The 27,406-nt window shown below is 48.6% G+C and overlaps 1 protein-coding gene across 2 annotated transcripts; it reads right to left on the reverse strand.

The window, feature by feature from the left end:
- Positions 1 to 27,406, reverse strand: SLC25A33 (solute carrier family 25 member 33). 2 transcript variants are annotated; one of them, XM_054579801.1, is made up of 7 exons: positions 27,082 to 27,406; positions 16,258 to 16,437; positions 9,017 to 9,094; positions 6,628 to 6,728; positions 4,992 to 5,058; positions 1,892 to 2,172; positions 1 to 722 (listed from the first exon to the last, which is right to left on the reverse strand). In XM_054579801.1, the coding sequence occupies exons 2-7, from the start codon at positions 16,302 to 16,304 to the stop codon at positions 520 to 522; spliced, it is 777 nt and encodes a 258-aa protein (XP_054435776.1). In that variant the 5' UTR covers positions 16,305 to 16,437; positions 27,082 to 27,406; the 3' UTR covers positions 1 to 519. The 2 variants fall into 2 exon arrangements, with proteins under 2 accessions (XP_054435776.1, XP_054435775.1); XM_054579800.1 differs by lacking the exon at positions 27,082 to 27,406 and adding an exon at positions 26,209 to 27,072.

Here is a 27,406-nt window from a genome sequence, read left to right on the forward strand (position 1 = left end):
TTGTCAATCTGTATGAGATCTGGAATTGTACAAAGGAGAACAGCAGCTAGGAAGTCTGTCTTGGTCTGCCCAGTGCCACCGAAACGTGATGCCTGCTCCCTGCCCCATGCAACATCTGACAGTCAGACTGGACAACAGGTGTGCTTTCACTTTAGGGGTTTTCTCTGCCTTTCTAGGGTTACGTTTCCCTAAATTCCTATAGTTTATAGTACAGAGAACATGAAAGAGGACGCAAACCAAAGTTATACTTAAATTAAATAGCATGATTTAATTTAGTTGCTGCTGAATCCTGAATCCTCTTAAGTTAAAAAAAAAAGTTATAATTAACTATTAACGTTAATGAATTTAAACCTTCTAGAAAATGTGAATCCAAAAGGAAATGTCCAACAGGTGACACGAGCCACATTTTTTGTGGCCTTTCCTGTTTCGGTCTTGAACATTCTAAACATCAACAGAAAAAAAAAATTTCTCTATCGAGTTTTTCAGTTTTATTCTCCTACAGCACAATTCTCTGGCCTGTTACTTAGGACGGTCTTCCAACAGGTACACAATTAGCTCGTAGGTAGACAGCACAATGGCAGTGTTTGGTATCTGCCGGATGAGCTGCGCGAAGAGTCCTCTATAAAAGGCGAGGTAGCCTTCTTCCCGGAAGACCAGCCGAGCGGTCTGCACGAAAGACTTGTACTTGGTGCCCTCCTCCCGGAGCCGTGTCCTTATGACTTCTGCAGAGAGAAACACGCACGTTATGCAACAAATACACTGCATTTCCAGGCCGTGGGAGGAGCGAATTCAAAGCACACCTCTCCCTGCCCCCCCTGTTCCCCCCCTACTGGGACAGAGGGAGTCACAGGGACCGTGAAAAGGTAAGATCTGTTTAGAGTATTTTCTAACTCTGGGAAATGACCAATTAGGGATATCCATTCAAAAGTACAAGATCACTTAGGAGGCATTTTTAAAATCTTCGTTTGAATGGAACTTAACTTTAAGGTGGTTTTTGGTTTTTTACTCCCTATTAAGCAAGCACTGGAATTTCACTGAAGGTGGAATTTGCATAATTTGTACTAAGTATGGCAGTATCTTCCACAAGACCTCCTTTTCAGGCACTCCCCAGCTGTCCCCTCCTAGAACCCGGCTCTGCTCTGTCCAGCTTAAAGGCTGCCTCGCCTCCTCCCTGGAGCCTGGCCCACCCGGCCCTCCCACGCTGGCACTGGCACCACAGCGTGACGCACGACGCCCCCTGGCTCCGCCCACCACGCAGACCTCTGCACCTGCTCTTCTCTTGCTGTGGGGGGCAGGGGGGCCCTGAGGCCGCGCAGGGCCCTGGCACACACCAGGCCCTCTGTTACCTGGCACTGAACTCACCGCACACATTCGTCATAGCTGACAGTGTGGGAGGCTTCTGAAAACAAAGCCTGTTTTTCATAGCACTATAAACAGAGCTGTTTTTTAAATAGTAGGTCAGAAGGACGTTACACCTATAATTCTTTTAAAAATAACCCTCCAGGTAGCTTTACTCAGCACTCCATTCAAAGTGAAAGCTGATTTTTTTTTTTTCAGGTTTCGCTCCTATATCATTTTTTTAAAATAAGAGGGACTTAAAATAAAACCCAGATTTTTGGCTTCTTTGAAAACATCCGAAGTCCCACAACACCAGACCCACATTCTGCACTGCAAGTGTAGGGTGCATCCGCTGGGGTGGAGTGATGCGGGCTCCTGCCGCTGCTCCGCCCACGTGTGCACACGTAGGAGGCCTGAGCCCCAAGCCCCCGGAGCCGCTTCCATTGCTACCTGCAGGCGCCTGTGTTTCAGTCGGCTCCGGGGGTCTGGGGACACTGACAAACGACACAACTGGACAGCTGTCTCGCTGCTTGGGGGAAAAGGCAGCACATACCGTGTGGATAGGCGATACAGGAGGCGCAGCCCTTAGCCACAGCGGCAGCTGCCATGAGTCCAAAAAAGTTTGTGGAATTCTTCTCAGTCCCATTTGTAGAGGGGGCTAATGGAGCGTCTTTCAGACACTTCTTCAAACTTTCATAAATAGCAAAACAGATTACAGTTTCTGAGATTCCCGCATACGAGGCAGTTAATCCGCGATAGAAGCCGCGAATGCCCTCCGTCTGGTAAACGTGGCGCGCACACTGGAGCGTGTTCATCTGCTTGGAGCCGCGCACCCTGGTGAAGGAGACGAAGGACAAGTCGTTAGAACACAGGAGCGAGCAGGCGCCTGAAACGATCGCTGAGTGGGAATGAAGCCAGTGGGTGACACGGGTCCTCCGGCTCTGGGGGCAGCAGAGCCCGGCCCTTGCCAGCCCAGGTCCACTAGCTGGGCCACTGGGCCGGCCCACAAATAGTGTGTGTCTGTACAAAAGTCACAAAAACACACTCAGAGCCTCTGACCTGATTTTGGAAAGAGCTATATGGAAGAGGTCATTCATCACAGAGAAAATAGAACTAAATGGATCAAAACCTTGCAAATACCTAAAAATATACCCCGACAAGTAAGCTACGGTACATAAGCCAGATTAAAGTTGTTATGAAGGCAGCAAGACACGGGTAAGTGCCTGAAGTGGAAAGCTGGACAACACGGTACGTAATGCATCATTGCAGTTACGGCAGAAACGTGTTCTAGGAAAACACTGGAGGACAACTCTCCAGCCTATGACAGGGCAGAGGGTGTAAGGGTGCTCTTTCTTATCACTCATCTCCAAGTGGGGTACCCTGACTCCATTACTTCTAACTTCATAAAATCATAAACATTGAACAGACAATACAGCAACTGACCCAAAGCCCCAGGCTGCCTGGCCCCTCCACACCTCGTGACGGGGAGTAGTCAGGGACTGTCTGGACATGAATGGAACCCCGGGACCTGACAGGGCTCACGCTGGTCACAGTCGGCGACCCCCCCACTCCACAGCCTCAACAGGTCTCCCGGCTTCTGCACCGTGTCTCCCCTGGATCATCCTCTGTGCCCCGGCTGCAGTGCCCTCCTAACACAGACCCAGCCTTGCTGCCCCCTGCTTCCCCTCCTGCTCTCACACAGGATTTCTCAGCCTGGGGACCGTGGACACTTGGGCTAGCTGGGGGCTGTCCTGTGCGTGGTGAAATGCTAGCAGCGCCCGTGGCCTCTACCCACTACATGCCAGTAGCGCCCCACCTAACCTGTGACAACTAAAATGCCTCCAGACATTGACAAATGTTCCCTGGGGGGCAAAGTGCCCCTGGGCCGCCCACAGCTGCTTTAATGGCTCTCCACTGGCCTCCAGACAAAGCCTAGGCCCAACTCCAAATTCCTTTCCAAGGCCTGAAGGACCGGCCCCACTCGTTTCTCCAGCCTCACCCTCCACAGGTCCCTCCCGCCTCTCCTGTACGTTTGCTTCCGGTACACTCTGACCGCATGCCCTTCTTCAGCTCCCCAGCATTACAATGCTCTCCTGCCTCCAGATTTTCTGGGCACACAGCTCTCTGCCTGCAACGCTCGTCACCGTTTAGCTCCTTCTCAGATGGCAGCGTGGATGTCGCTGCACAGGAGGGCCCGCTAGCTGCCTCTCTCTGCCCATCCTGCCTTGACGGCATTAGGGACCCCGTAGGGCCTGTGGTACTTAGGCCTCTTATCCCACCAGGCTGTAATTCTCTTTCTTTTCTGTAAAGCTGAGTTTCGGGAAGGCGGGACCTGTGTCTTATTCTGTGCTGTTTCCCTGGTAACTACTGTACAGGAAACACGCAAGAAGTACTCATGGTTGAGGGACACGTTCACAGAGCCCACCCGAACAAAGCTTTAAGGTCTCCTGAGCACGGATCACTGCTCGGCAGGTTGAGAAGAGTGGACATGCGGGATCTCAGCTGACGTGAGCACTCATCCACCGCTGACCAGGAGAGGTGTGAGGACACTGAGCACACCTGGGATCGGGGGTGGTGACCCAAGGTTTCCAGGAAGGGATGCTGGTCAGAAGCTGGAAGGGCAAGCCAGTGTTAGCACAGCCGAGAAGGGAGAAGGGAGTCCTGGTCAGGGATGGCTGACTCAGGCTGTGATCGCGTGAGACCATGTGGTATTTTCTAGGAAACTGCAAATGACCTTGAAGATTAAACCAAGGAATTAGGATCTAATCCTGAGAGTAATGGAGAGTCATTGAAGGATTCTAAGTAAGTGATCTGCTCAAAATGGTTGGACCTGACGCGTTTTAAAAGGTTCTCCCAGGCAGGACGGGCCCCCCCGGGGGGATGCAGATTCAAAGACCAAGGCAGAGGCTGTCGTGGTCACCAGGAACGACAAGCCACAGCTGCCCGCCGCTTGCCCTTCCAGGGCGTTCCCGCTCTGTCCTCTTTCCTTTCTAGGGAGAGTCCCATTAGACTGGGTTCTCTGGAAGTTTCCAGTGCCCCCCACAGGGTCCTTAGAATCTTATCACAAACCTCGCTCACCATTGCCCATTATCTGACATTACAGTAGTCGCGGGGCCACGCCTGACTTGACCCATTGAGGTGGCGTATCAGTACACCATAACTTAAAAACCGTGACTAGCCGGACTCCCGTCATTGGTTGCTGTTGCTCCTCTTCCTCTGAAAGGGGCCTGCAGGCTTCCCTGGGCCGCCAAGGGCGTCTGCAGCCCGAGAGTTCTGGGCAGAAACCCACAGAGAGCCCTGGAGATGACCACGGCCTTCGCTGCTCGGTCCTCCCTGGTACTTTCCCACTGGAAAGAGACGCCACCCGGGGCGGGGTCCACAGCAGCAGCTGGGGTGGGGCCTGCCCAGAGCAGAGACCCCTGATCGTCTGAGGGGCTGGCACTGCAGGCCAGGAGGCCTGCTGGAGCGAACTTTGGTCATTTCTGTTGGTCTCTGTCCCTGATGCTTGAGAGCACAATCTCCAAACACAAGGAGCTGCTACGCGTGCTCACGGTTGGAAAGAACAAGGACCCGTATGCTGTGCTCCGCGGGTGCGGCTGGGGGAAGCCAGCCCAGGAACTCTCATGTTAAGGAAGCAACAATGAATAACTTACTTCCGCTCTAGCTGCATCCGGGTTTTAACCATCCATATAGGATTCATTAAGGAATTTGTGACAAAAGCTGGAAGAAAAAAAAAAACAGCAAATGTCATCATCGAACACAGCCAGCGCTGCCCAAGGTGGTTTGTTCCGTCTGATAAACGCTGACGTCAGGCTTTCAATGGCTGAACGATAAAAATGGAGAGCAGGAGGCAGCAACATCTCTGCGCTGCTGCAGAGAGGCTTCAATACCCTGAAGCGGAACAACTGTGGGTAACAGAAATCTCTCCAGTTCCTAGAGTCCTGCCTGGTGTTCCCAGCCTCTAGGTGGTGCTGTTAATATTCCTGCCAGAGTGATTCCTACGGTAAATGCGAAACCACTTTGAAACACAACTTATAAGCGTCAGGTCCAAAAATAGTTTGTTTTTAAAAGTTCCTGTCCTAATCCAAAAGGTTGTCTTATACCAAACTTAAAATAGAAGGAACTAAATCTCCATTTAACTGAATCCAAACTTAAGACACTTCAATACCTGACTGATCATTTCAGGAAATTGAAGTTTTAAGCCCGGTCGCCTTACTGGAGAACCCCCTTTTCAGTAAGCCTTCCCCACTTTAGTACCGCTAAGCCTTCCAGACCAAGGAGGCACAGCCCAGCACGGTCACTCTTCTTGAACAGCTCATCCCCTGCCCGGTCCTGCAGATCGATCAGACACTGGGAACCTAGGCAGTGGGGCAAAAGCCTCCCTCCAGGTGTGCGTCAGGTGCCAAGGGTTCTACGTGAATTTTGCAAAAGCAGCACAGTCGATGACCAACGCCTAGGGGTCGGCCCCAGCATTAAGACACTGCACTCCTCCTCAGAGCTCTGCTCGCGGCAGCAACACCTTTCTCCTGTCGAAGCAGCTGTTTAACCTTCTTTCCTTTTGGGGTCCAGGAGTTATTTTCGGTAACTATTCAGATGGGTCAGGAGTACTTTTACTTGACGTAAGAGAGACAGAACTGCATACTCTTTACAGGCTGGCAGAAGGCGGAAATTTTTCATAAAATGCCAGTTTAAGCTCTCTAAAATACCTTTCTGGTCAAACCGACATGCACCTTCCATATAAAGACATCGCCTTCTCTCAGCAATGTCCAGGCCGGCATCTTTTGCCAAATGTTTCCTGGGGGAAAATCCTGTTACAAATTTCCTACAGCAGGTGGGGCTGCTCCTTCAAAAGAGGAGCGTGCTCATCTCTGACAGCCCACGGGACCCCAGCCCCCGCCTCGCACCGTGGGTCCCAGTGGTAAGGACCACAGTCCCAAAGGCACACGGGGAGTCACGGAAAAAGCGGTTTGAGTTTCAGAAAATCACAATGAAATAGACATGGAAAACACACTAAAATTACTTTACAGGAAACATTACACCAAGGACTTACATGCATGGAGCATGGACATTTTAAGGAAAATTAAAAGCTTTAGTGATCAAAGAAATAGGAACCAAGGTACAAACTATCTTAAACACTCACATTTAACCAATTCTAACATTAAGCTTCGGAGACATGATTTTAGATGCAAAGGATGCCGAGAGCTCATCCCTAGCCCCCGGAAAAGGCTGCCGGGCACAAGGCCCGTGCTGGGAAGGCGGGCAGCCCTCTCCACCCGCGGGGCAACGTACCTGCAGAACCAGCTGAGAAAATGTGCACAGTATTGCTGTTGGGCACGAAAATGCCGTTGAACTGCTCTTTGGCTTTGGAGTAACAGGCAAAGTACACAGCCCTGGGAGAACAAAGAGAGAAGCTATAAAGACATCAGTACGGCCCTACCAATACCCCCGTTCCTCCGCAGCTTCTGAAAAGTTCAGGAAAATAAAACGGGCAAGAAGCTAACATCTAACCAGAAGCCTGACCGTGTCTGCGCTCATGCCCACCCCCTGAAGGCGCCAATGGAAGGCCCTGCCCGCCCTCCAGCGTTCAGCGATGACCGACGTATCCAAGTTAATCGAGGAAAGTGAGATTTTTATGATAAAGTTCATTTACGTTCTTCATTCGGGATAAATGCCAATCCTTTGAGCACCGACATATACTGTTACTTTGAAAATTACTAAAATACACATTTAGAATATTTCTAAAGTACACATTTGTCCTGTGGTAATCTGAATGTCTTTCGGGTGACTGAGGATCACACAGGAGAGCTACCATTCTGGGAGCACGAAGAGCTCCCCCCACCGAACATGCCCCCCACCCCCAAAGGCAGCTCTGGTAGGTGATGGCCAGCCTCCCCCATGGCTCCCTTGTGTTCTCTTCCCTGTCTGTTCTTCCCCCCGCTTGTCTCCTCTCTTGTGGGGTTGGGGGAGTGCCTGGCTGGGATTTCCCCGGCTCTTTCACCAGCAACGCCAGGGGAAATGCTTCTTATGTTTCCAGCTGGTCAATGGATTATATATTTTTCAACTTAGGATCCTGACTACTTATCATTACTGTTATTCAACAGCCTCCTGTTTTTTCTCTAGGTCCCAACTGTGGCACATGGGTGTGGCAGCAGGGCTCTCCAGCAGATGAACAGAGGTCAGTACTGTCCGCAGGCAGACAGGACAGGGCTTCATTTTCTTTACTGACTACTTACATGTCATGTATGCTCACCATCAATTAATAATCTCATAGACTAGTACTTTCTATTGCTTATTTTATTATTACTTTTAATCCTCACCCAAAGACACATTTACTGATTTCAGAGAGACTGGGAGAGACACACACCGATAGGCTGCCTACTGCACGCGCCCCGACCGGGGACGGAACCCACGCCCACTGGTGCACAGGACGACGCTCCAACCACCTGGGCCACCTGGCTGGGGCTAGTACTTTCTATTTTTTAAATAGATTCTACACACATGCTACGAAGTTCTAAGGAACAAAAGGGTTTAATAAGAACCTCCATTAATGATTTGCATATCAACAAACCATTCCTGCAATCTGTATATAAACTGGAGCCTTGATCTGCAAGAATTTTGGAAGCTTTTCATCTTCACCTTCTAAGACAACACTCTCATTTTTGTTGTAAAGATTAATTCTCCTTAAACTCTAATCAAGTATCCCACGGAGTACGTGTGCCACCCCTGTCACCCAGCGTCCCTCCCAGGAGGCAACTTCTGGAAGCAGCTTCCCCTCTGCTTTTCAGTGCGTGAGATGACGACACACGCTCCCCCTCACCTGGTCACTGCCGGCCCCGCGCGGCCCGCCCCCAATATCGGCACTGCCCACAGACCCCTGCGCAGGTGGAAATGACGCGCACCTGTGATCTCTGGCGCGGGAGCCGCTGGCTGCGTGTGACTGTTAGGGATGTGAAACATGCTAGTGAGACCGAGGAGCTGGATTTTTAATTTTAACTAATTTGAAGAGTCCATGTGGCCAGTGGCTATTGTATCTGGACGGTGCAGACTAAAGAGAATTAGGCCTTGCAACAAAAATGAGGATGTTGTTTCATATAAAGCAAAGCCCAGAAGCCGCTACAATTCCTTCCAATCAGGGCTTCCAGGTGCAGGCGGATGACCGGGGGCCACGGTGGAGGCAGGTGCTGACGGCGGTCCGGGGCGGGTCCGGGGCGGGTCCGCGGGCGTACGGAGAGCGCCCCGCTGAGCTCTGGTAATATGCCATGTCCCTTTACAGTCCTCAGTCTGGATGAATGCCAATCCTTAGAGCACCAATATACACTGTAACTTTTTAATTTGTAGTATTTCTACGATACACTGCACTTGTCCTGCCTTCCGCCAAAATGAGTTGTGTGTAACCGGGATGGGGGGCCACGCTGTTGACCGCGCACCATACTTACTTAGAGAAGATCCAGGGATGAGAGAGAAGATCCAGGGATGTTCAACTTAACAAAAAACCAGAATCTCTTTCTCGCACATGCACTAAAGACACACCGACAGCCCCACTGCTTCCATTGGTCAGATTATTTAGGCGAACCCTGCACAGAAGGAACTGGCCAGGAAGCAGCATGGCCTGTGCGCAGGCAAGGACTCAGTGTGCAGCACACGTGGGCGGGGACGCAGCCGGAAGCTCAAAGCTTACCTTGACGGTGCGACTCCAACCAAATTTGGACCCAAGCCTCTAAACAGTGACTTTGGTCCCTCCTTCTCCAAGATCGACCTGAGTGATAAAAAAAAGATTCATCTGTAAAACCCTTAGGCAAGGGCCCTGCATCACAGCTGCCAGCCCCACCTTCAGGTCCGTGACCAGAGGAGGAACAGACTGTTCACAAGACCCCAGGCCCCCGGTGTCGGCATTGCGGTACAGGGTCGAGGGCTGGCGAACTGGCTGCTGTACCGCGTGCAAAAGCGGCCTCAGAGGCAGCCGTGTCTGACGCGCGTGGCGGCACTCAGGTGGTAGCCCTGGCAAAGTCTGACACAGGGAACTGTCCTCAGTGTGACAAACGGGCTCAGAGGCTTCTTGGGATGGCACTACTTTGGGACTGACTCCTGTTTATAATAACCCCATCTCTAGGTTTTTACCTGTTGTAGGAGAGCCCTGAACAGGGACGTAAGGAATAGAAAAACCTAATCATTTTCATGGGCTGGATGGATGTTATTGAAAGCCAAAGCCTAGTATCTCAAATTCAAAGAGAATACTGTGTATTCTTTCAATTTTTATTATGGTAACATATGTGTAATAATTTTTACCCTGTTAACCATTTTTAAGTGTACAGTTCAGTGCATTCCTTGTTGTGCGGCCGCCGCTGCCATCCGTCTCATCTTTCTCATCTTCTCAAACTGAAATTCCGTACCCATGGAAACCTAAGGCCCTCCGCGCCCGCCCCTGCCAGCCCTGGGCATCCACCGCCCTGTCTGTCTCTGATCTGACTGCTCTCGGGACCTCCTACGAACGCAAGGACACAGGAGTTGTCCTCTTGTGACTGGCACATTTCATGTCGCATCATGTCTCAAGGTCCATCCACGTTGTAGCACGTGCCAGAATTTCCTTCTTTTTAGAGGCTGAATAACATTCCCTTGAGTGGATGGACCACAGCTCGTCCATCCATTTACCTGTCAGTGGACACTTGGGTAGGTTCCACCTTCTGGCCACTGTGACTAATGCTGACGTGAACATGAGCGTCCAAATATCTGCTTAAGTTCCTACTTTCAGTTCTTCTAGGTGAATACCCAGCGGTGGAATTGCTGGATCACATGGTAACTCCAGGTTTAAGTTTTTGAGAATCTGCCATACTATCCACCACAGCGGCCACACCATTTTACAGTCCTACCAGCACCACAAGGTTCCGATTTTTCCATGCCCCTGCCGACATGCTTTAAAAAACAAAACTGCTAAACTTAGTTTCTAAAAAGTGACTAACAATATCCTAAAAGGACCGTATAGAACATTCTTTAGAGGCATTTTTCCAGTCCAATATAATAATTCTTCAGGTTGGTTAAACTTCTTCTTTTCAACGGTTCAATTTTCGTGGTATCCGAGAAAATTCACTTTGTTAAACTAGGGTTCTAATTCAACCTCCTTTTCTTCCTAAGGATTTTCTTCACTTAGTAATTAGTACGTCCAATCTGAAGCATTCTAACTTAGGTAAGTTCAAGAATAATAATCGCATTGTTTTCAAAACAGTTTATGCAATGTTTTACCTTCATTATGACATTGAAGGTAAAATAAAAACATATCTTTCACTTCATGGAAAAGATATTCCTACAAAAGTAAAAGTAAAGTGAATCCTGCCAATTCTGTTTCTATTTCTACCAATGTCTACTTTTTTTTTTAACCCTGACCCGAGGACATGCCCACCGATTTTTAGAGGGAGGGGAAGGGTGCAAGGGAGAAACGCTCCCTTCCAGGTGAAAGTGAAAGAAACCAGGCGCGAGAGGCCATAAACACATCTCACGACTTCGTGTCTATGAAAAGTCCAGGAGACAAATCTATAGTGACAGGAAGCAGATTAGTGGTCAGTGGCCACGGGCTGGGACTTGGGGGTAGGGGGGATGGGAGGAAAAACACACAATAGTTAACTGTCTGCTTTAAATGGGTAACTGTATGTGAATTTTATCTTAATAAGCTGTTTAAGAACCACCACCACCACCCCCGACAGGGAGGAAAGAAGGGCTTGCTGAAAAAGATTGAGAGAGCGGAAGAGATCGGCAGAAACAGAGTTTAAAACAAAATTTAGTCCTTGTGCTAAATCAGTAAGTTACAACAGATAAATGAGAAAACTGAATAGGGGCTGTAGTTGAGTTAAAAAGTAGTAATTCAATATTAAATTCCTTGAGTTTGAAAACTGTGCTGTGGTTTTAAGAGAATATTGTTCTTGGGGAATAAATGCTGAAGAATGAAGGGTGAAGGGGCATAATATGCAACCCATTTAAAAAATGGTTCAGGAAAAGTATGGACATATACAGAACAAAAGTGAAAAAGCAAACGTGGCAATGTGTTAAAAAAAATTAATGACTTGAGGTAAAAAGTATAAGCAAGTTATTTGTACTGTTTCTGTAACTTTTCCGTAAGTTTGGAGTTATTTCAGAATAAAAAGTCCTTTTAGAAACGCCCTGGCTGGTGTGGCTTAGTGAATCGAGTGCCAGCCTGCGAACCAAAGGGTTGCTGGTTCAATTCCCCATCAGGGCATGTTTGGGTTGCAGGCCAGGTTCTCAGCAGAGGGTTCCCAGTAGGGGGCATGTGAGAGGCAACCACACATTGATGTTTCCTCCCTCTCTCCCTCCCTTCCCCTCTATAAAATTAAATAAATAAAATCTTAAAAAAAAAAAAAAAAAGCTATCTGCTATAGGTTGTAAAAATATTGACCTCATGATGATAACCTAAAAGTTACGGGAGCAAGGCCTGGGGTAAAGATGATCCTTGAGTTTCTGTGAGTCTAACATGCCAAATGAAGTTCATGGAGTCCCGGTGAATTTTCCCACTAGCCAAAAACAAGTCATTTGGCCTTTCACATAGGCGTGGGCATTTAGTGTTTTCAACTTTCGACACTTAACTTTTTCTTACCACAGGACTGAGCGTTTAGAAAGTCAAGCTCTCTGAACCAAAACTTTCTTGAATAATGCCTTGAAGTGACCTGCACCTTCCAGTTTGTAAAAGATTCTCAAATGGTCAGTATATTCAAAATGTCTGACGCTGAGATTGCATCTGTGGCTGCGGTAAACAGACAGGAGTCATGTAAACACAGCCAAGGCCTCCCCGGCTCCGGGAAGCCGGGAAGCCGGCAGCTCCTCATCTATAATGCAGCAGGGAGTGCGTCCTCTGGTGACTCCAGCCTCCTCCGAACTGCAGATGGGCCGTCTCCATAGTGACGCATACTAACAGTGGGCAAAAAGTCAGCTCTGTTACATAACTCAAACTTCTAACCTTGCTGGATGTGTACAGAACTTTTCTGGAACAATCAAGGTCCTGCTATAAATGGTACACTTCAGCCTGAAAACAAAGCATGTTAGGATCCAGACTAATTTTACCAGAGCCTTAGACACTTCCATTTAGGAAAAAAATGCAGAAGGGAACTAGGGTCTTATTTGGAGTGTTTCATCTTCCCTGGTTTTAGATCATGATCCAGGACAAAGGTCTCATCTGAACACACAAGTTTAATTTTTATGAGATAAAGACTAGATCACTAATATATTACTTTTCAGATTAAAAAGGCACCTGAAAAAAAAATATCTGAGTGAAGAATAGGAGGAGCTCTGATTTAAGAGAAAAAAAGATTAAAACATTAAGACTTTTTAAAGCAGATTACCTGAAAGGAATTGATATATTATTCCTCTTTGGCAAATTTAACAGTGAGAGCGCCTTTTCAAGTAAGCATATTAAACATATAAAGGTTATTGGTGGTAACAGGTTACCCTAGACACAAGCAAACACTGATTTGCATTTTGAAAAGTAAATTTCCTGTAAACCAATCCTGCTGTCTGTGAAGTCTTTTAAAGCAGCACTTCCTGAAAGAGGAAGACTGACCGACGCCCCTGCCCTGGCTCAGGGTGGCTGCCGGGAGAACCCGAGAGCAGCCCGGTGACCTAGGGGCTGGGGCGAGGCGACTTCGACCAGCGCGGTGGCAGAGGGACAAGCGGCCATCTCCTCCCGAAGGGCCCTAAGAGACCGTGCTGCATATGCCGCCACCCTGTCCGCACGCATGTCTGAGTGACAGGCCCCTCTTCGGAGCCATCAGCAGGAAGACCGGCATTTTCCCTGAGGAGCGCGCGTGCTCTCTGTAGAAGAGCACTGTGTGATACGATACTCCCCTTTTTGCCTTGGCTACAAAGCAGCTCAGTTATAAATCTTGTATTTAACCAGTGCAGGACGTGTATATTATGATGGTGGCCAAAACGTCTTATTTACATGGCTGGGTGTAAATTAAACTCTTTATATGTCATATTTTACTGATGTGCCAAAATTCACTCATTCATTCAATTTGTACTGAATGCTTGCTAGGTGACAGGCCCCATTCTCAGTGGTTGGGGACACCTCGGTGGTCAAAACAAATCAAAGTCTCTGCCTCCAAGGAACCTCCTTTCTGGTGGGGGCACAGAGAGAAAACAACCAACACGAACGAGTAAGCTGTCCTCTGTGTTGGACGGAGGTGAGCTCTGGGGGTAAAAATAAGGCAGGAAAGAGGGACGGGCCGTGCGAGGAGGCTGTTTTAAATAGCACGGTCCCTGCAAGGCATCCCTGCAAAGGTGACGACAGGGTCACGCAGATAACGTCCAGTGCCCGGGCCCTGGGGCAGGACGTGCCAGTGTTCCTGACCTTTTAAAGGGACAGCTGAAGCGGTGCGGGAGGGGCACCATCAAAGAAGTAATGGGAGGGGCGGCAGCTGTGTGGGGACTGGCTGGGGAGGGGCAGGAGAGGGTCGTCCCTGGAGGCACCAGAGCGCGGATCTCGGCTCTCGGCTGACAACAGACGAGGCTGAGAAGAGGGCAGGTCTCAGGCCAGACCAAGTGGGAGCTTGTGCAGCAATGCAGGTGGGGACCCGGTGGCTCCCATCAGGACAGCGGTGGAGAAAGCAGAGAAAAGCAGTCACAGGCAGTGCAAGCTCTGAAGGCAGAGCAGACAGAATCCACGGTGCGGGCGTGAGAGACAAGATTCAAGGGCGACTGAGGCCCTGGCTCTGCAGAGCGGGCGGGCGGAGCCGCCGGGGGCAGCGGGGCTGGGGAGCTCAGTCTGCACCAGTGACACTTCGGGCACCCAGCACACGCCTGCTAGATGTCACAGAAGCCGCTGGATGGGTCTGGGCCCTGGGCCTCCAACAAGAGGTTGTCGAGCTGGGGCCGCGGAGAAGGAGAGAAGCCCCCGCCAGCAGGCGCGTGAGGGCCCGGGAGCCGGAGACAGAGCCCCCGGCTCCAGCAAAGGCAGCTCGCGAGGCTACTGCTGTCAAATTTTTCTTTGAAAGAGGTAAATGCACATTAAAAATGGCCTCAGGTAAGTCATTTAACTCCAATTTGCGGCTCCTCATGTATAAAGTGGGGTCACAGCAAGCCTGACTGCTGATCTCACAGGGCTGGTGTGAAAAATTAATGACATAATGCTACATAAATGCAACGATTTTTAAATTCAAAGCTATTAAATATCAGCTGAGAATCTTAATAATGTATATATATTGAGCTACAGAAATAAAGCTTTAATAAAATAGCTCTTGGGTGAGAAATGACATTTTACAAACACTTTTCTAACAAAATAGCATTATAACAAGATTTTTACCTAACATTCCATTATTTCTATTTTGATGTGAACACAGACTAAGGGGTTTTAACAAGCATTCACGCGGAAGTGGCATCTCATTACTGCATGGCTGTGGCTGCTGCGGGCCCTTTACGGGATTTTAAATGACAGAGATGCTTTTTTCTTTGATTTACATGGTAAGAAACAATGGTCCTAATTGGGGAGAAAAAAGCACATGGAGAGAGATTTATTGGAGCTGGAGAGATACCCGGGATGGAGACCACGTAACCTCAAGCACGCGACCCACAGAAACAGGCTCGTTTACTTCCTTCTGGCCTTCGGGCAACAGCGGCCCAGTCAGAGCGAATCTCTGAGCCCACCGGCCACGAGTTATTTGCGAAGCACAGGAGAAGTTCATCTTGGATGTTACACAAGTTGGCAAATTCCCTGTCCATTTTTTTAATGTCCCAAGCACCTGATCTTCCTCAGAAGAAAGGTGTCATTTGAGACACTGCCACTGCCCGAGCCGTCTCAGGGTGTAACTTGAAAAGCGGACTCCCCTGGGGTCCAGCCGCCTTTCTCTGGCGGGGCTTCTGAGTCTCTCACTCGGGACCTTGCCCCCAGCGGCTACTCCTGCGCCCAGTTTTGCTCAGTAAGCTTGCATGCCCCCGCACCCACAGGTTTGGCGTGGGTGCTGGGGTGCCTTGTGTGCAGGCTTTACAAACAAAACCTAAAAATAAGCTCAGTGCTTTCCACCTCATCCTCCCTTATCTGAAACGCAGCTGAACTCTGTCCAAAGTGCTGCGTTAAGGGGGTTCTTCAGACAGGGCATTCCCACTTCACTGTACCTTTTTCTAACATTTCCCAGTCGAACAACTACTCTGATAAACAGCAATGTCTGGAACACACCCCCTTCCTGTGGCAGGTTTCAGAGACCGACTGTCAGGTGTAATTAAATTCAACTGCTGCTCGCTGAACGGCTCTTTTAAAGTGCAAGGGCCTAAGGTAAAATTCAGATGTCGTCATGAGCTCTTCTGAATTTCTGATTTTGCCTTAAGCATAGATACTGATAAGTCAAATTCAATTTAAAGATATTCAGCTACTTCATTAAGTGAAAGAGACATTTTTAATGCAGTAAAAATAGAAAACTAGGTTGGTAGCTTACATAGGAAACAAAAATTTTAAAAACCATTTTATACTAAGTATATATTGAAACTTTTCTATAAATGTAAAAATCATTTCCAAATAAAAAGTAAAAAATTAAAACATTTGGTTTCTAGTTTACTTCCTTTTGAGATGCTCAAAACCCTTCTCTTGTGAACTTTAACATTTTTCATTTCATTCTACCACCCCCCAGCTTCCTGCTAGGCCTCAAAAGGTTCTGGGCAAGAGCACTTTGATGAAACAACCGACACCCCAATTTCTGGTTTGCTTTGCTAGGGTTAACCGTCCCTGGACGGCGACCACATGCACACTGTGTGACCTGCTGCCAAGGAGGCGAGGTCAGAGTTCAAAGGTATTGGTCCAGAAACCTAATTCTTCCGTTTGAACAAAGGCTGTGCAAACAGAACGTCCCATCTGATGGGCTTAATAAACATTCTGGGTCGAGAGTAGGGGCAGGGGGTCTGGCAGGAGTCCAGAGTGGGGACTGGACTTACTTCAGAACCTGTAAAAGTCCAGGCGTCACTGACGTTGGTCTCACCATTCCAGCTCCACTGATGGTCCCCAGCTGAACCTGTGGATAATAGACGGTACGCAGAGCTAACCGCGAAGACTGCAGCCTTGTCTTGATGACTTCTAGGGGACACGTGAAAATAGCACCAACTGTGCCCCCGCACCTGCAGGAAAAGAAATCACAGCAGGGTCAGAAAGCCCCCGCTCCCTCTCAGCAGAAATGAAACGTGCAATGTAACTTTTCTTTATTTTAAAAAAAAGAGAACCTAGGTTCACTTCATAATTAGAACATACAGGGAAGTAAAGATATATACACACATACATATACGTGTGTGTGTGTGTGTGTGTGTGTGTGTGTGTGTGTATTTGAGATCCCAGCAGCTAAAGAAATAACCATTGCTGACATGTCAGCACATCCCTTAGGGCTTTTCATGGCTGCCTTTTTAATCTCATTTTTTTCTCAGTTATCTAGACATTGGGACTGTCCATATAGACACTTACATCATTTGTAATGGTTGTGTGCTGTTCCTCTGTGTCGATGTGTAATGTTTTAACCAATTTCTTACCATTACAGTCATGCCAATTCCCATTTCATCACCATGTTGCAACGACTATTCTAGAAAAGGCATCGTTTCACAGCCAAACCAAATAGTTATTTGGGTAATGCTACTATTTGAAAATCAATGTTTACTGCAACAGACTTTTACTAAAATCTAATTAATTTGGACTCCACTGAAAGTTAAACCAAAGCTTGCTTTCAATGACAAAAAGTTATCCTCTGTGTTTTTAGCAGTCACACTGTCTCTCTGAGTCAGGCTTCCGCTTGATAATTTTTTTTTTGTATCAAAATATTACCTGAATTAAAAACTTAGGTATATTTTCTTTAAGACAACTCTCCTTCCAGCTCTTCTTGAACAATGACACCCACGAACCATGTGCTTGACTGGCTGGTGATAATTCAGTGTCATGTACCATCCAAAGCCACCCCCCCCCCCCCCCCCCCCAGTGACATGGGCTCCACTCTTGGGGAGCACGGAGGCGGCCCAGGACCTGCGTCTTAGCATCTCTGTATCCCCAGCATCGGGACCCCCAAGTTTACAAACAGTATTTGCTAAGCAAAGGAATTATTCAATCGAGGTTTCAAGGACAGGGTCTTTTAAGGGACCTGAATGTTTGAAGACAGCACTTACACTCCGCCTGCTATCACAGGTGACTGTCCCGGGGCACTTAGCTAGGGCTCAGTAGTACCTGACACACAACAGGTGGCTCACTGAAAATGACACAGCACTGGTACCTGTGGTCGGGAAAGTCACGGCAGGAGGCAAGGCAGGCCTGGCCCACAGAATGTTAAGTGAGCTTCCCGCCTCCCCCCGACGCGGGCAGCGCTGTGAAGTCAGAAGCCTGTGGTCCTAAAGAGCAAGTCAAATCCTGGTAATTAAGTGCTGGAAGCTATCGGTTTAATACCAGTATTCCCACCGCTGATGGAATGGTTATCTCATGACAAGCATCCGATCCTCCAACAAGCCTACAAGGCAGGAACTATTGTGTAGCCTCAATTCACCCCAAGGAATCTAAATGTCAGAAAGAGAATGAAATGTACAGATTAAGGGGCGGATTTGGGAAGGAAAATAGGCATTTTGGGCTATTTAGGCAAACCTGCTCTAAAATCATGGCGATAATACACCCTAAATTAAGCTGAACTGGGGGCCTAAGCCCAGCAACCACAAAAGCAAGGCGGGGGAGCAGTCAGGCCGGCGGGAGGCCGCGGGAAGGCCCTGGGGCAGGACACAGCCGCCTTTACCTCCCAGGGCCGCAGGGCGGCATTACCCTTACTTTACAGCCGGGGACCCTGGGCCTCAATGCGGCCATACACTTTCTCAAAGTCACAAAGCAGCTAAGTGTCTAACCTGCAACCCAAATCCAGACCCTCTGTCTCCCAAGCCTGCACCCGTCCCACTGTGCTCAGGTACCCCCTCGGGAACATTAAGAAAGGTGGCTTTGTTGGCCAATTTACACTATTTTCACTCATAGTCAAAATGGAAAATTGTTGCTCAGACAAGCAGGACTTTAAACCTCTAATGTATCCTTTTGTATCAAGAAAAAATTGTGAGCTGAACTCAATGCTGTTCTATATAATTGGCTCTAAGCCCCGGAATGTCGTTAAAGCCAACAGGATGTAACGGGGAGTGTTTAAAAAAGAGGTAAAAGAATAACTTCCTAACCACGTCTATTCACACAAAATAATTACTCTTATCTATTACCATCCTCAAGTGTGTATTTTAAAAAAGCAGATTTTAAAGCACTGGAAGACTTCCATGCTACAGAATTAGATAAAGAAATAGCTGAAATATATTTATGTTCAACAACAAGGTTCCATATGATTGAAAAGAAAACAGAGCTTCTGGGTAAATTCTTTCATCAGAAAGTCAACAAATTCGAATACGACACAGGTCAGCCAACCTCTGCTTTGTCCCCAAGTCAGCTGCGCGCCTTATCTGGCCAACTGTCATCCAAATCTATGCCACTGATCAAAGGGTGGCCTTGAGGACAGTGTGTTTACCTAACAAGGCAAATGTCCAACTATCAATGAGCTGGTGGACTCTTTGAGGATGACAGGCCACACTCACTTTTGCAGTCACAGTTACCTGCTGCACACTGTGCCCAGGGCAGAAGGGGCAGTGGCGGCGAACGGGCCCTGCCCGGCCTTCCAGACCACCTACCTCGGGGGGAAAGTAAGGCCTTACGAACAATGCTGCTCCTCAGAAGTTAAGTTCCCCCTTATTTCCTAGGAAAAAACTCTTAGATGACAAAAAATGCCCAGAGGATAGTCTAAATAACTGAGCTGCACTGGATACGCATTCACTACAATACACTTATTAGAAGAAAACAATTTCTGATATTAAACTGAAATTCAGAGGAGAAGACTGCAAAGAGCCCATATGGGAGCCTGCCAATCAGTGTTTCTCTCTCTCTAAAACTCAATAAGCTTATTAGGAAAAAAAAGAGAAAAGACAACTGGCTTTCCAAATATTTCTGCAAATAATTCATCATGTTGGGTCCAGAGCACTTAATAGAACAACAAATTATTTCCTTGTAGAAGAACTCCTGTTATCTGTTAACTGTTTGATACAAAGAAGCCCTTCCATGCCAGCCCGGCTCCTACCCTTGGTCAAGTAGCTCGGAGGAAGCCCCAGCCAACAGGACACTGCGGCAGTTATGACCAGGGCTGTTCCCGGCTCAGGGCTCAGGTCCGAGGGGGGAGACCTCAGCCCTGAGGGCCGACCCCCCACCCCCAACGCGGATTACCCCTCCCCACCAACGAACCACAGGCGGGTTCCATGACTTCCTGGTCACTTTCAGCTTTTCAAATTCAATCACATCTAAGACTTCAATCTCAAATCTGACTCAAAACCACGGCCAGCTAGACACGTGGCTGGAGGAGACATGGTTCGCTCTTCCTCCTCTTCTTCCCTGCCTTCAGGGCGCTTGGGCGTGAGGACAGGGAGAAGCGAGTGGTCTTCTGCCAGGGGTCTGAGTTTGGCTGTGGGGTCCCCCGGCTGTGTGTTGTATCGGTGGCCGCAGCCAATACCACGATTTCACTACAGATGGCATGGAACCGCACCAAGAGCCCCTGCGCCGGGGTCCCCAGACTGGCCCCACCAGGAGCCCCCTGCCAATCTCCTTCAGCTTTACCTGGTCTGGAAACCCCGTAAGCAGTGCCAGGCGCCTCCCTTTTCTTCCTCTGGTTCCTGTGCTCCTCGACACCAAGCCAGGGGGGCCCACTAGTGTCCTTCCATGTCCACCATGAGGCGACAAGGCTGATGCCAGGTAGGAAGTCGCCTGCGTCCTTCTCATCCTGCTGGCCAGGAACGTCCCACTTGCGGCCTCTGGAGCCTCTGGCCGCAGAGCAGGTGGCCCCGTCTCTCGGCCTCACAGCTCCCTCAGTGTGCGGAGCCCAGGCCGCTAGGGGCTGGGAACAGGGAAGGACACTGTGCCAGGGAAAGCCTCTCTCAGCACCCCACATGCCATCCTGTTGACAACGGTAACCTTCCTGCTCTGCATGTGCAGTCTGCGGTGGGACGGCTGGCGGCGGTCGGACTTTGCCCCCTTTCTACCTCTAGCGTGGAGGCTCCGCTGGGTTCGGCTCAGGCCCTGGCAGCCAATGTGCAGCCCGCAGGAAAAGTCGCGTTCAACACCCAGTTACACGGTGACACAGTGTTGGCATCAGTAAACAGGCTGATTCTGATGAGATACCGATGTTTTAGACCACTAATATCCCAGGTGGGGGACATGCTTTAAGAGATGCACATAATGATCCACAGACATGAAGGAAGAAAACAGTACAGAAAGAAATACATTTTCACTATCTTAATCATTAGAATCTCTACCATTTAAGTTCTATTTTGTGTATATATTTTCTAATATGTATAAGGTTGATAGAGTAATATAAATACATGCGGATACGCACAAACATTTTAACCGTAGGGCTGGGCAATCAAAGTATGAAGACCCCTGTTCTAGACCAGTAGTGCTCCACCAGGACAACTTTACCCCCGCCCGGGATGTCTGACAATGTCTGGAGACCTTTCGGGTTGTTGACACTAGGGCGGAGGTATTAGCATCTAGTGGGTAGCACGGAGGCTGCCGAGTACCCTACAGTCCACGGGACAGCCCTGTCCCATGCCAAGCAAACAGTCGTCTGGCCGAGGTCAAGAAGCCCTCTCCTAGGGCAACAGGATGGACAACGTATTTGAAGGCAGTATAACCTATGTGAGGCCACCACTGCTCATCTTCCCAGCATCCATCCCCTCTTCCTGCCTTAACAAGATCCCAGATCTCTTACGCCACACAGCTTGGACAGGGTGGAACCCATGTCTAGGTACTGCCCTGACTCAGATGGGCACATGACTGAGCCCAAGCAGCACAGAGCTGAGAGCAATGCCCGGTTTAGAGATGGGTGGGTGCCCAGGTTGGTCCAATCAGAGTTACGCTCCAGGCTTGTTCAATGGCGGAGAAACTCCAGGAGCTGCTGTGAGCCGTGTCATGTTCACGTAGGGACCAACCCTGGAATCCAGCTGGTAGTTCTAGGAGGGGGCGCAGTCCTTGACCTCCCACAGTGACGCTGTTGAGCTATTCGGATAGGTCCTGACTGAAGCCTCGGTCTCCCTAGAATTCCCGTGTACCTGCCGATAACCAGGCAAGGGGGAACCGAACCTCCTGAACGAGCCCCGTCCAGAAGGCCTTATACCCAGGCTTCGCACACACGTACACACGCACGCACGCACACACTCCAGGGGCTTCACTCACCAACAACCCTCCAAGGAGCAGCCAGGACTAGGGTTTTTCGCAGGCTGGGTTTCTAACAGCTCTCAGGAAATATCCTGGATGTTCATTTAATTTGCCTCTAAGGTAACACTGCTCCAGCCGCTGCCATCACGTCCACAGGAAATTCCCTGGGCTCTTCCATGCGGCAGAGCCATCAGCAGGGCTGGGCGAGGCACAGGGGTGGGAAGGCGGCAGAAGCGCCCGTCCCTCGGTGCAGCGGTCACAGCAGGGGGCTCCTCCCGGTAAACCTGCTCGCCTGATTTTCTACATCTGTCACCTAGATTTGTCTGTGCCCTTCCCCTGTTGCTACTTGTTTCTTCTTCTATAATAACATCCCTCCTCCCATTCGCTCAGTCTTCCTGCCCAGAACTGAAGTCTTGTGTTTATTACGTACTTACTTAACCATTTATCTTTTTACCCACAGGACTGGTTTGTTTTTTTCCCCTGGAGATTAGGCTCTTCTCTGCCAGTTTATAGCAGGACAAAGCTCTGTCCTACACTAGTACCTGTCTACATACAATTTTCTGGCATAAGGTTTAGAAGATTTTGATTATGCAAATTCTGTATTCACGCAATCAAAGCAAAATGCATCCTTTTGGGAATACATTAAAAACACCATACTAGTTTTTGAACCTGAAGAGAATCAGTTTCTTTCACAAATACACAAATTCAAAATAATGCTATCTTATGCCAATACAGTTTCAGCAAATCTTAATATAGACTCATGTTCATAATTCACAAATAATCAAAGTACTGCTACTATTAACTTGGGACAATTCAACAAGCCACATCAATCTGCACTTCCAGGCATGGCACACAATACCTTTTGTTCACTTAGTTGATTATTGAACAAGTGCTGGTTCAGTCTCTGTAACGGGTGGGGTTCTGTACTTGGGATGTACCAGTAAAGAAAACAGACAGGGCTGCTATCCCCACGAAGCTTATATTCCAGCAGGAATCTTTTATCCAAACCCCATACAGTTTTTAAAAGTGTTTGTTTTATATATATATATATACACATATATATATACACACATACATATACATATATATACTGGATAAGATCAATTTATAGTCTTGGTATACTAATATAAGCCATATATAAAATATTACATGCACATTATGTCTGTCTTATCAAAATTTCTTCAAGCACTTGAAATGTCTTGCATCTTCCCTACATTGTTCTCTAGCAAGTATATTAACACATGCCTAACACTTCAAAAGTAACCATTACCAAATACAGGTCAAACTTGCAGGGGAAAGCAAGAAGGCAGTACAAGAGTACACCAGGTGACAGCCGCCCGCAATGGGGGAAAAACTGAATTTTGAAAATATCTTGGATTACATATTTTGAAACCTTAAAGACATGTCATATTCCCATTAAGATGGGTATTAAGAACTGTATTAGTATATTTGATGACCGAAGGAAAAACCATGTCATAAAAATAAAACCTGAAGCATATAATCCAGGCTATTAACCTCTCTGCACATCTAATGGCAGCTTAGTCTATTTCAGGTGCCGAGGACGTCCCCTAGGTCGCACCCTGCGATGCCACTGCTTGCTCAGCAGGGGAAGGACGTCGCTAACGCTGCATGGACAACCGGGGCCCCCAGGTTGCTGGGCAAGGAAAACGTAAGGGATTTTTCTTAACAGACATAAGGCCTAGACAGAGAAGGGCCACTTCAGAAGATGAGCTGGTTTAAACAGCAGAGAAGGAATGACAGGTTTTGCTATGGAGTAACAATCAAATCCGTGTGAGCACATTTTGTGTTTAGACCACAGTACCCAGATTTTCAGACAGGAGAAAAGAAAGCAGAAAGCAGCAAGGAAGTCACCCACCCTAAGAGATGGTTTATGAACGTGCTGGTAGGTGCCAAAAGCCTTAAAAGTGTGTTCTAACTCAGCAATTGTACTTCTAAGGGTTTATCCTAAGAAAATGATGACAGAACTACACATACACATAAGGATGCCCAGTTGTTTATATTGGCTAAAAAATAGCAATGAGAGATTGGAAATTATGCAATCAGAGCAAGTTAAGTGACCCTGTCCTAAGTTACTGTGGGACCCTCACTGACCCCCGAGTCCTGGGCTTGGAAACTGCCGCCCTTCACTGCCACCACCGCATGGGAAGGCTCCGTTAAAGGCACACGCGGGGAGCTTACCGCCTGCCATGCTGCCACTAAAATGCAACAGAGCACGAGGAAGAAAGCATTCTTTAAAACATGAGCCTACTTTAGAATTAACTACAGAATTACACCTGGTACACATATATGTCCACAGAGCCTTTTTCTAAAGTGCTCATTTCTAGGTATTGGTTCATGGGTGGCTTTTCTTTCAGTTTTCTGCTTTCTTAAAGGGAAACACTAACACTGCATTAAAAAGGTGACTTAGAGCTTAATGTGGGAGTATTTTCATCTTTACAAAGAACCCAAGAAACTGTCTTTCTAAAAAATAATTACATCTGAAAGACTAGTGAGTTGTTTTGAGTGTAGTATTTTCTAGGACCCAAAATTAATTTTTAACCACTCATAAGCCTGATACCTAATACAATATTTATTCAATGCCATTAATTAATGATAGCATTAAACTTGTTAGATGTTAGTTTCTAATGGCTATCCAATAAGCAGGAGAAATGTGACATTTAAAAAGCGAGGGCTGACCTCTTTCCCAAGGAAGTGAACTTAATTTTTTGGGATGCTGCCAGCTTGACAACATGGAAACTAGTTACTTAGAACAAAGCAGCATGTCATCGCCTGGACCAGGTGGGAGCACTGGGTTGGCCGATTTTAACTGTACGACACAGCCATTCAACATTCAGCTCCTATAATGTTCTTCCCTAAAAGAAATGCAAAAGTACCTTATTTTAGGCTAGTGGGACAGAATCAAAATCCATTCAGTTACTCCAAAAGCATGCTTTTGGCAGACTTATTTTCTTTCTTGAATATCTGCAAGTAATCCTGAAGTGCTGCTAATGAAGGAACTGAAACCTGTTAAATTCAGGGCTTCGGGCACTACCCTAATGAACTGTCTGCCGTTTAATCAGTCCGGGGAGCGGAGCGGCCGCTGCAGCTTTCCTCTACCACAGGCTGCCGAGGGAGGACCGGCAGCCAGAGGGCAGCGTGAAGGGCGCGCAGGGAGATTCATCCAGACAGGGCGATCCATCACGCAGCCAGCCTCACAGAGCTGCACCAGAGCTGGCAGCTCTCTCAAGTGTGAAACACGGAGAACTCTTTACAAGTCCACCTTCCTAAACACAAATCAAAATCCCCAAGGATAACACGGTTAGGACAAAAGTATCCCTTTTGCCTTGAAAAATGGCTTTAATGATACGGCCAATTTGTTGAAAATTCCCCGGAATGACAAATTAATACAGTCATAAATTAGGAATTGTCCCCCTCCTCCCCTAAAGTTGAGACATCAATGGGGAAATGAAGTCAAAGGATGACAAGGAATGAAGGGAAGAGATGAATGAGAGCCTCTTCGTATCTATGAACCACCACCATTTTTTTGGTGGAAAAAAACAAAGAAACTGCCTGAGCCCCCACGGTAAGAACTGCATGGAACTCAGAGCCCTTTCACCATAGTTCTTTTCACAGCTAAGTTCTCACGTTCCTCGTTTGTCACTAGGGACATATCTAGGCAGCAGTTTAAGCTGCAACTAAAATACGCAAGTCGAGATGACAGTCCCGAATAAATTCTACTTTATGCAGAATGCCCCACACTTAAAAACTGTTGTGTCAGGCCTGTGAGATCCTCAAATAAGACTCCAAACGTCTGGAAGACTCCAAAGCCACAGGATGTATTAAAAGAAAAAAAATTACTAATACTCAAAAATATTTTAAAGTCTCTGTTTTCTGAAACACCCCCCCCCCAAAAAAAAACACACACAAAAAAAACCCCAGCTCTCTTCCTGAACCCTGCTACCACCCAACACGCATAAAAATGCGTTGTCTCCATTGACAAATATCAGGAGCATGATGATTAAACGAATGCAGCTCTCAAAACAGAAAACATCTCACCTTGGACGCGTCTACCAGCAGGAAAGAAGCATTTCAACACGCCTTCCTGACCTTGCTTTCTCCCGGGGTCTCCCCTTAGTTCTCCCCCAGGTTACGGGCCAGCATCCCGGTTCGCCAGCACTTCCCAGCCCCCTGCCGACAGACCGTCTGAACTCGGCCCTGAGCTACCCCGAGGACCTCCGGGGCCAACCCGAGCATCCGTCAGTCTGCCCAAGCCCCGGGGGAGAATCCAGGCATTGGGGTGGCAAGGGCAGCGCGGCCAGGGCGTCTGGCAGGGAGGAGGCAGGGCGGCAGAGCCACAGCTGCCAGGCAGGGCCTCCCCCGAGTGACTCCCCGCACACCAGCCTGTAATTGTTTAAAAGGGTTAAAGGCTGGAAACGCTGCGAGGAGGGGGATGGGCGTGGGAGCGCGGCAGGCTCGAGATACAACCACCCTCGGGGGATGTGAATCCGAGAGAGGAAAAGGCCGGAGCTTCCCGGGCCTCATCACCGCCCCAACGTCGGCACTTCCTCCTCTGGGCGCCGGCGCTTCAGTCTGGGAAGGGCCGGGAACAGGCCAAGAGAGAAGCTGGGTCGGGTCGGGGCGCTCACCCGCCGGCGAAGAGGTGAAGTAGCGTGTTTTCCTGCTGAGCGCCCGTCGCCATGGCCGCGCCGGTGCCGCTGGCACGAGGCGGCTGGATGGATGCGCGAGGTGGCCCGCTCCGCTCGCGCTGCTGCTCTCAGGCGTCTGCTAGCGCCGACTCCATGCACGCGCGTCCCCACGACCAGCTCCCTCGGTCCGCGCCCTCCCTGCGCGGCGCGGTCTCCGGCCCCTCCGGCCTCTGCGGCTCGAGCCGGGCGTCCAGTGGGACCACACCGCGCGGCCGTCACGTGGAGGGGGTCGGGCCGTTACGTCACGCGGCAGCGCGCTCCGGGGCGGGGAACGGCGGGGGTGTGGGCCCGGATCTGCGCGCCCATTGGTCTTCGAGCGGACATGGGCGGTGCGAGTGCACAGCCTGCGGCGGGGTTCCGTCGAGAGCACAAGGCTGGGCGGGGCCAGCCTGGGCCCAGGCTGCTTGAAAGAGAACCTGCCCCAGCAGCCTCCTCCCTGCTCACGGTCTGATACCCTGGGATTGACTAAGTCTGGAGAGGCCCGGGCCTTTTTACGTTCTTAGTCTATATTTTACTTTCCTTTGTGATACTTACGATGTGTAAAAAGGTATGTAAAGTTACATATGGTGTCTTACCACCCAGTTTAGGGAAAAAACACATCAAAAGAGCCTAAAACTCCCAGTGTATCCCAAATATCATTTTGTATATTTTTTATTTTTCTAGAAATAGCAGTATATGCTGCAATACGCTTTTTCTCTATCTTTTCTGATCATTTCCAGACAAGACTACTGAGCTCTAAGATTCTATATCCAAGCTGCTTCTCTACTTGTACATCCTCGGGACGCTGTCAAACTCAGCCTGACATCTTCTTACCTTCAGGTCTTGATACCAGGCCTTCGTTTGCTACCCTTGCAGCATATCTATCATATGACTCCGTTTAATTTCCTTATAGGGGTTTCTGCAGTTACTTTGTTGATCGATTTGTTTAAGATGTCCTTCTGCCCCTGGAGTGTGAGCTTCAGAAGTGCAGCGATCCTGTTTCATTTGTTCATGGTTGTTCCTGACAAGGTATCTGTGGCTACTAATACCCAAGAAATTAATGCATAAATGTCCCTAACTGAATGCATCAGTTTAATCTTCTCCTCTCCCGAAACCTGTCTGCCTCTTTTATTTCCTGTCCTGGAAATATGATCACACC

The sequence above is a fragment of the Pteronotus mesoamericanus genome, unplaced genomic scaffold (assembly GCF_021234165.1).
Source record: "Pteronotus mesoamericanus isolate MK-2021 breed Mesoamerican mustached bat unplaced genomic scaffold, CSHL_Meso_final contig_557, whole genome shotgun sequence".
Lineage (NCBI taxonomy): Eukaryota > Metazoa > Chordata > Mammalia > Chiroptera > Mormoopidae > Pteronotus > Pteronotus mesoamericanus.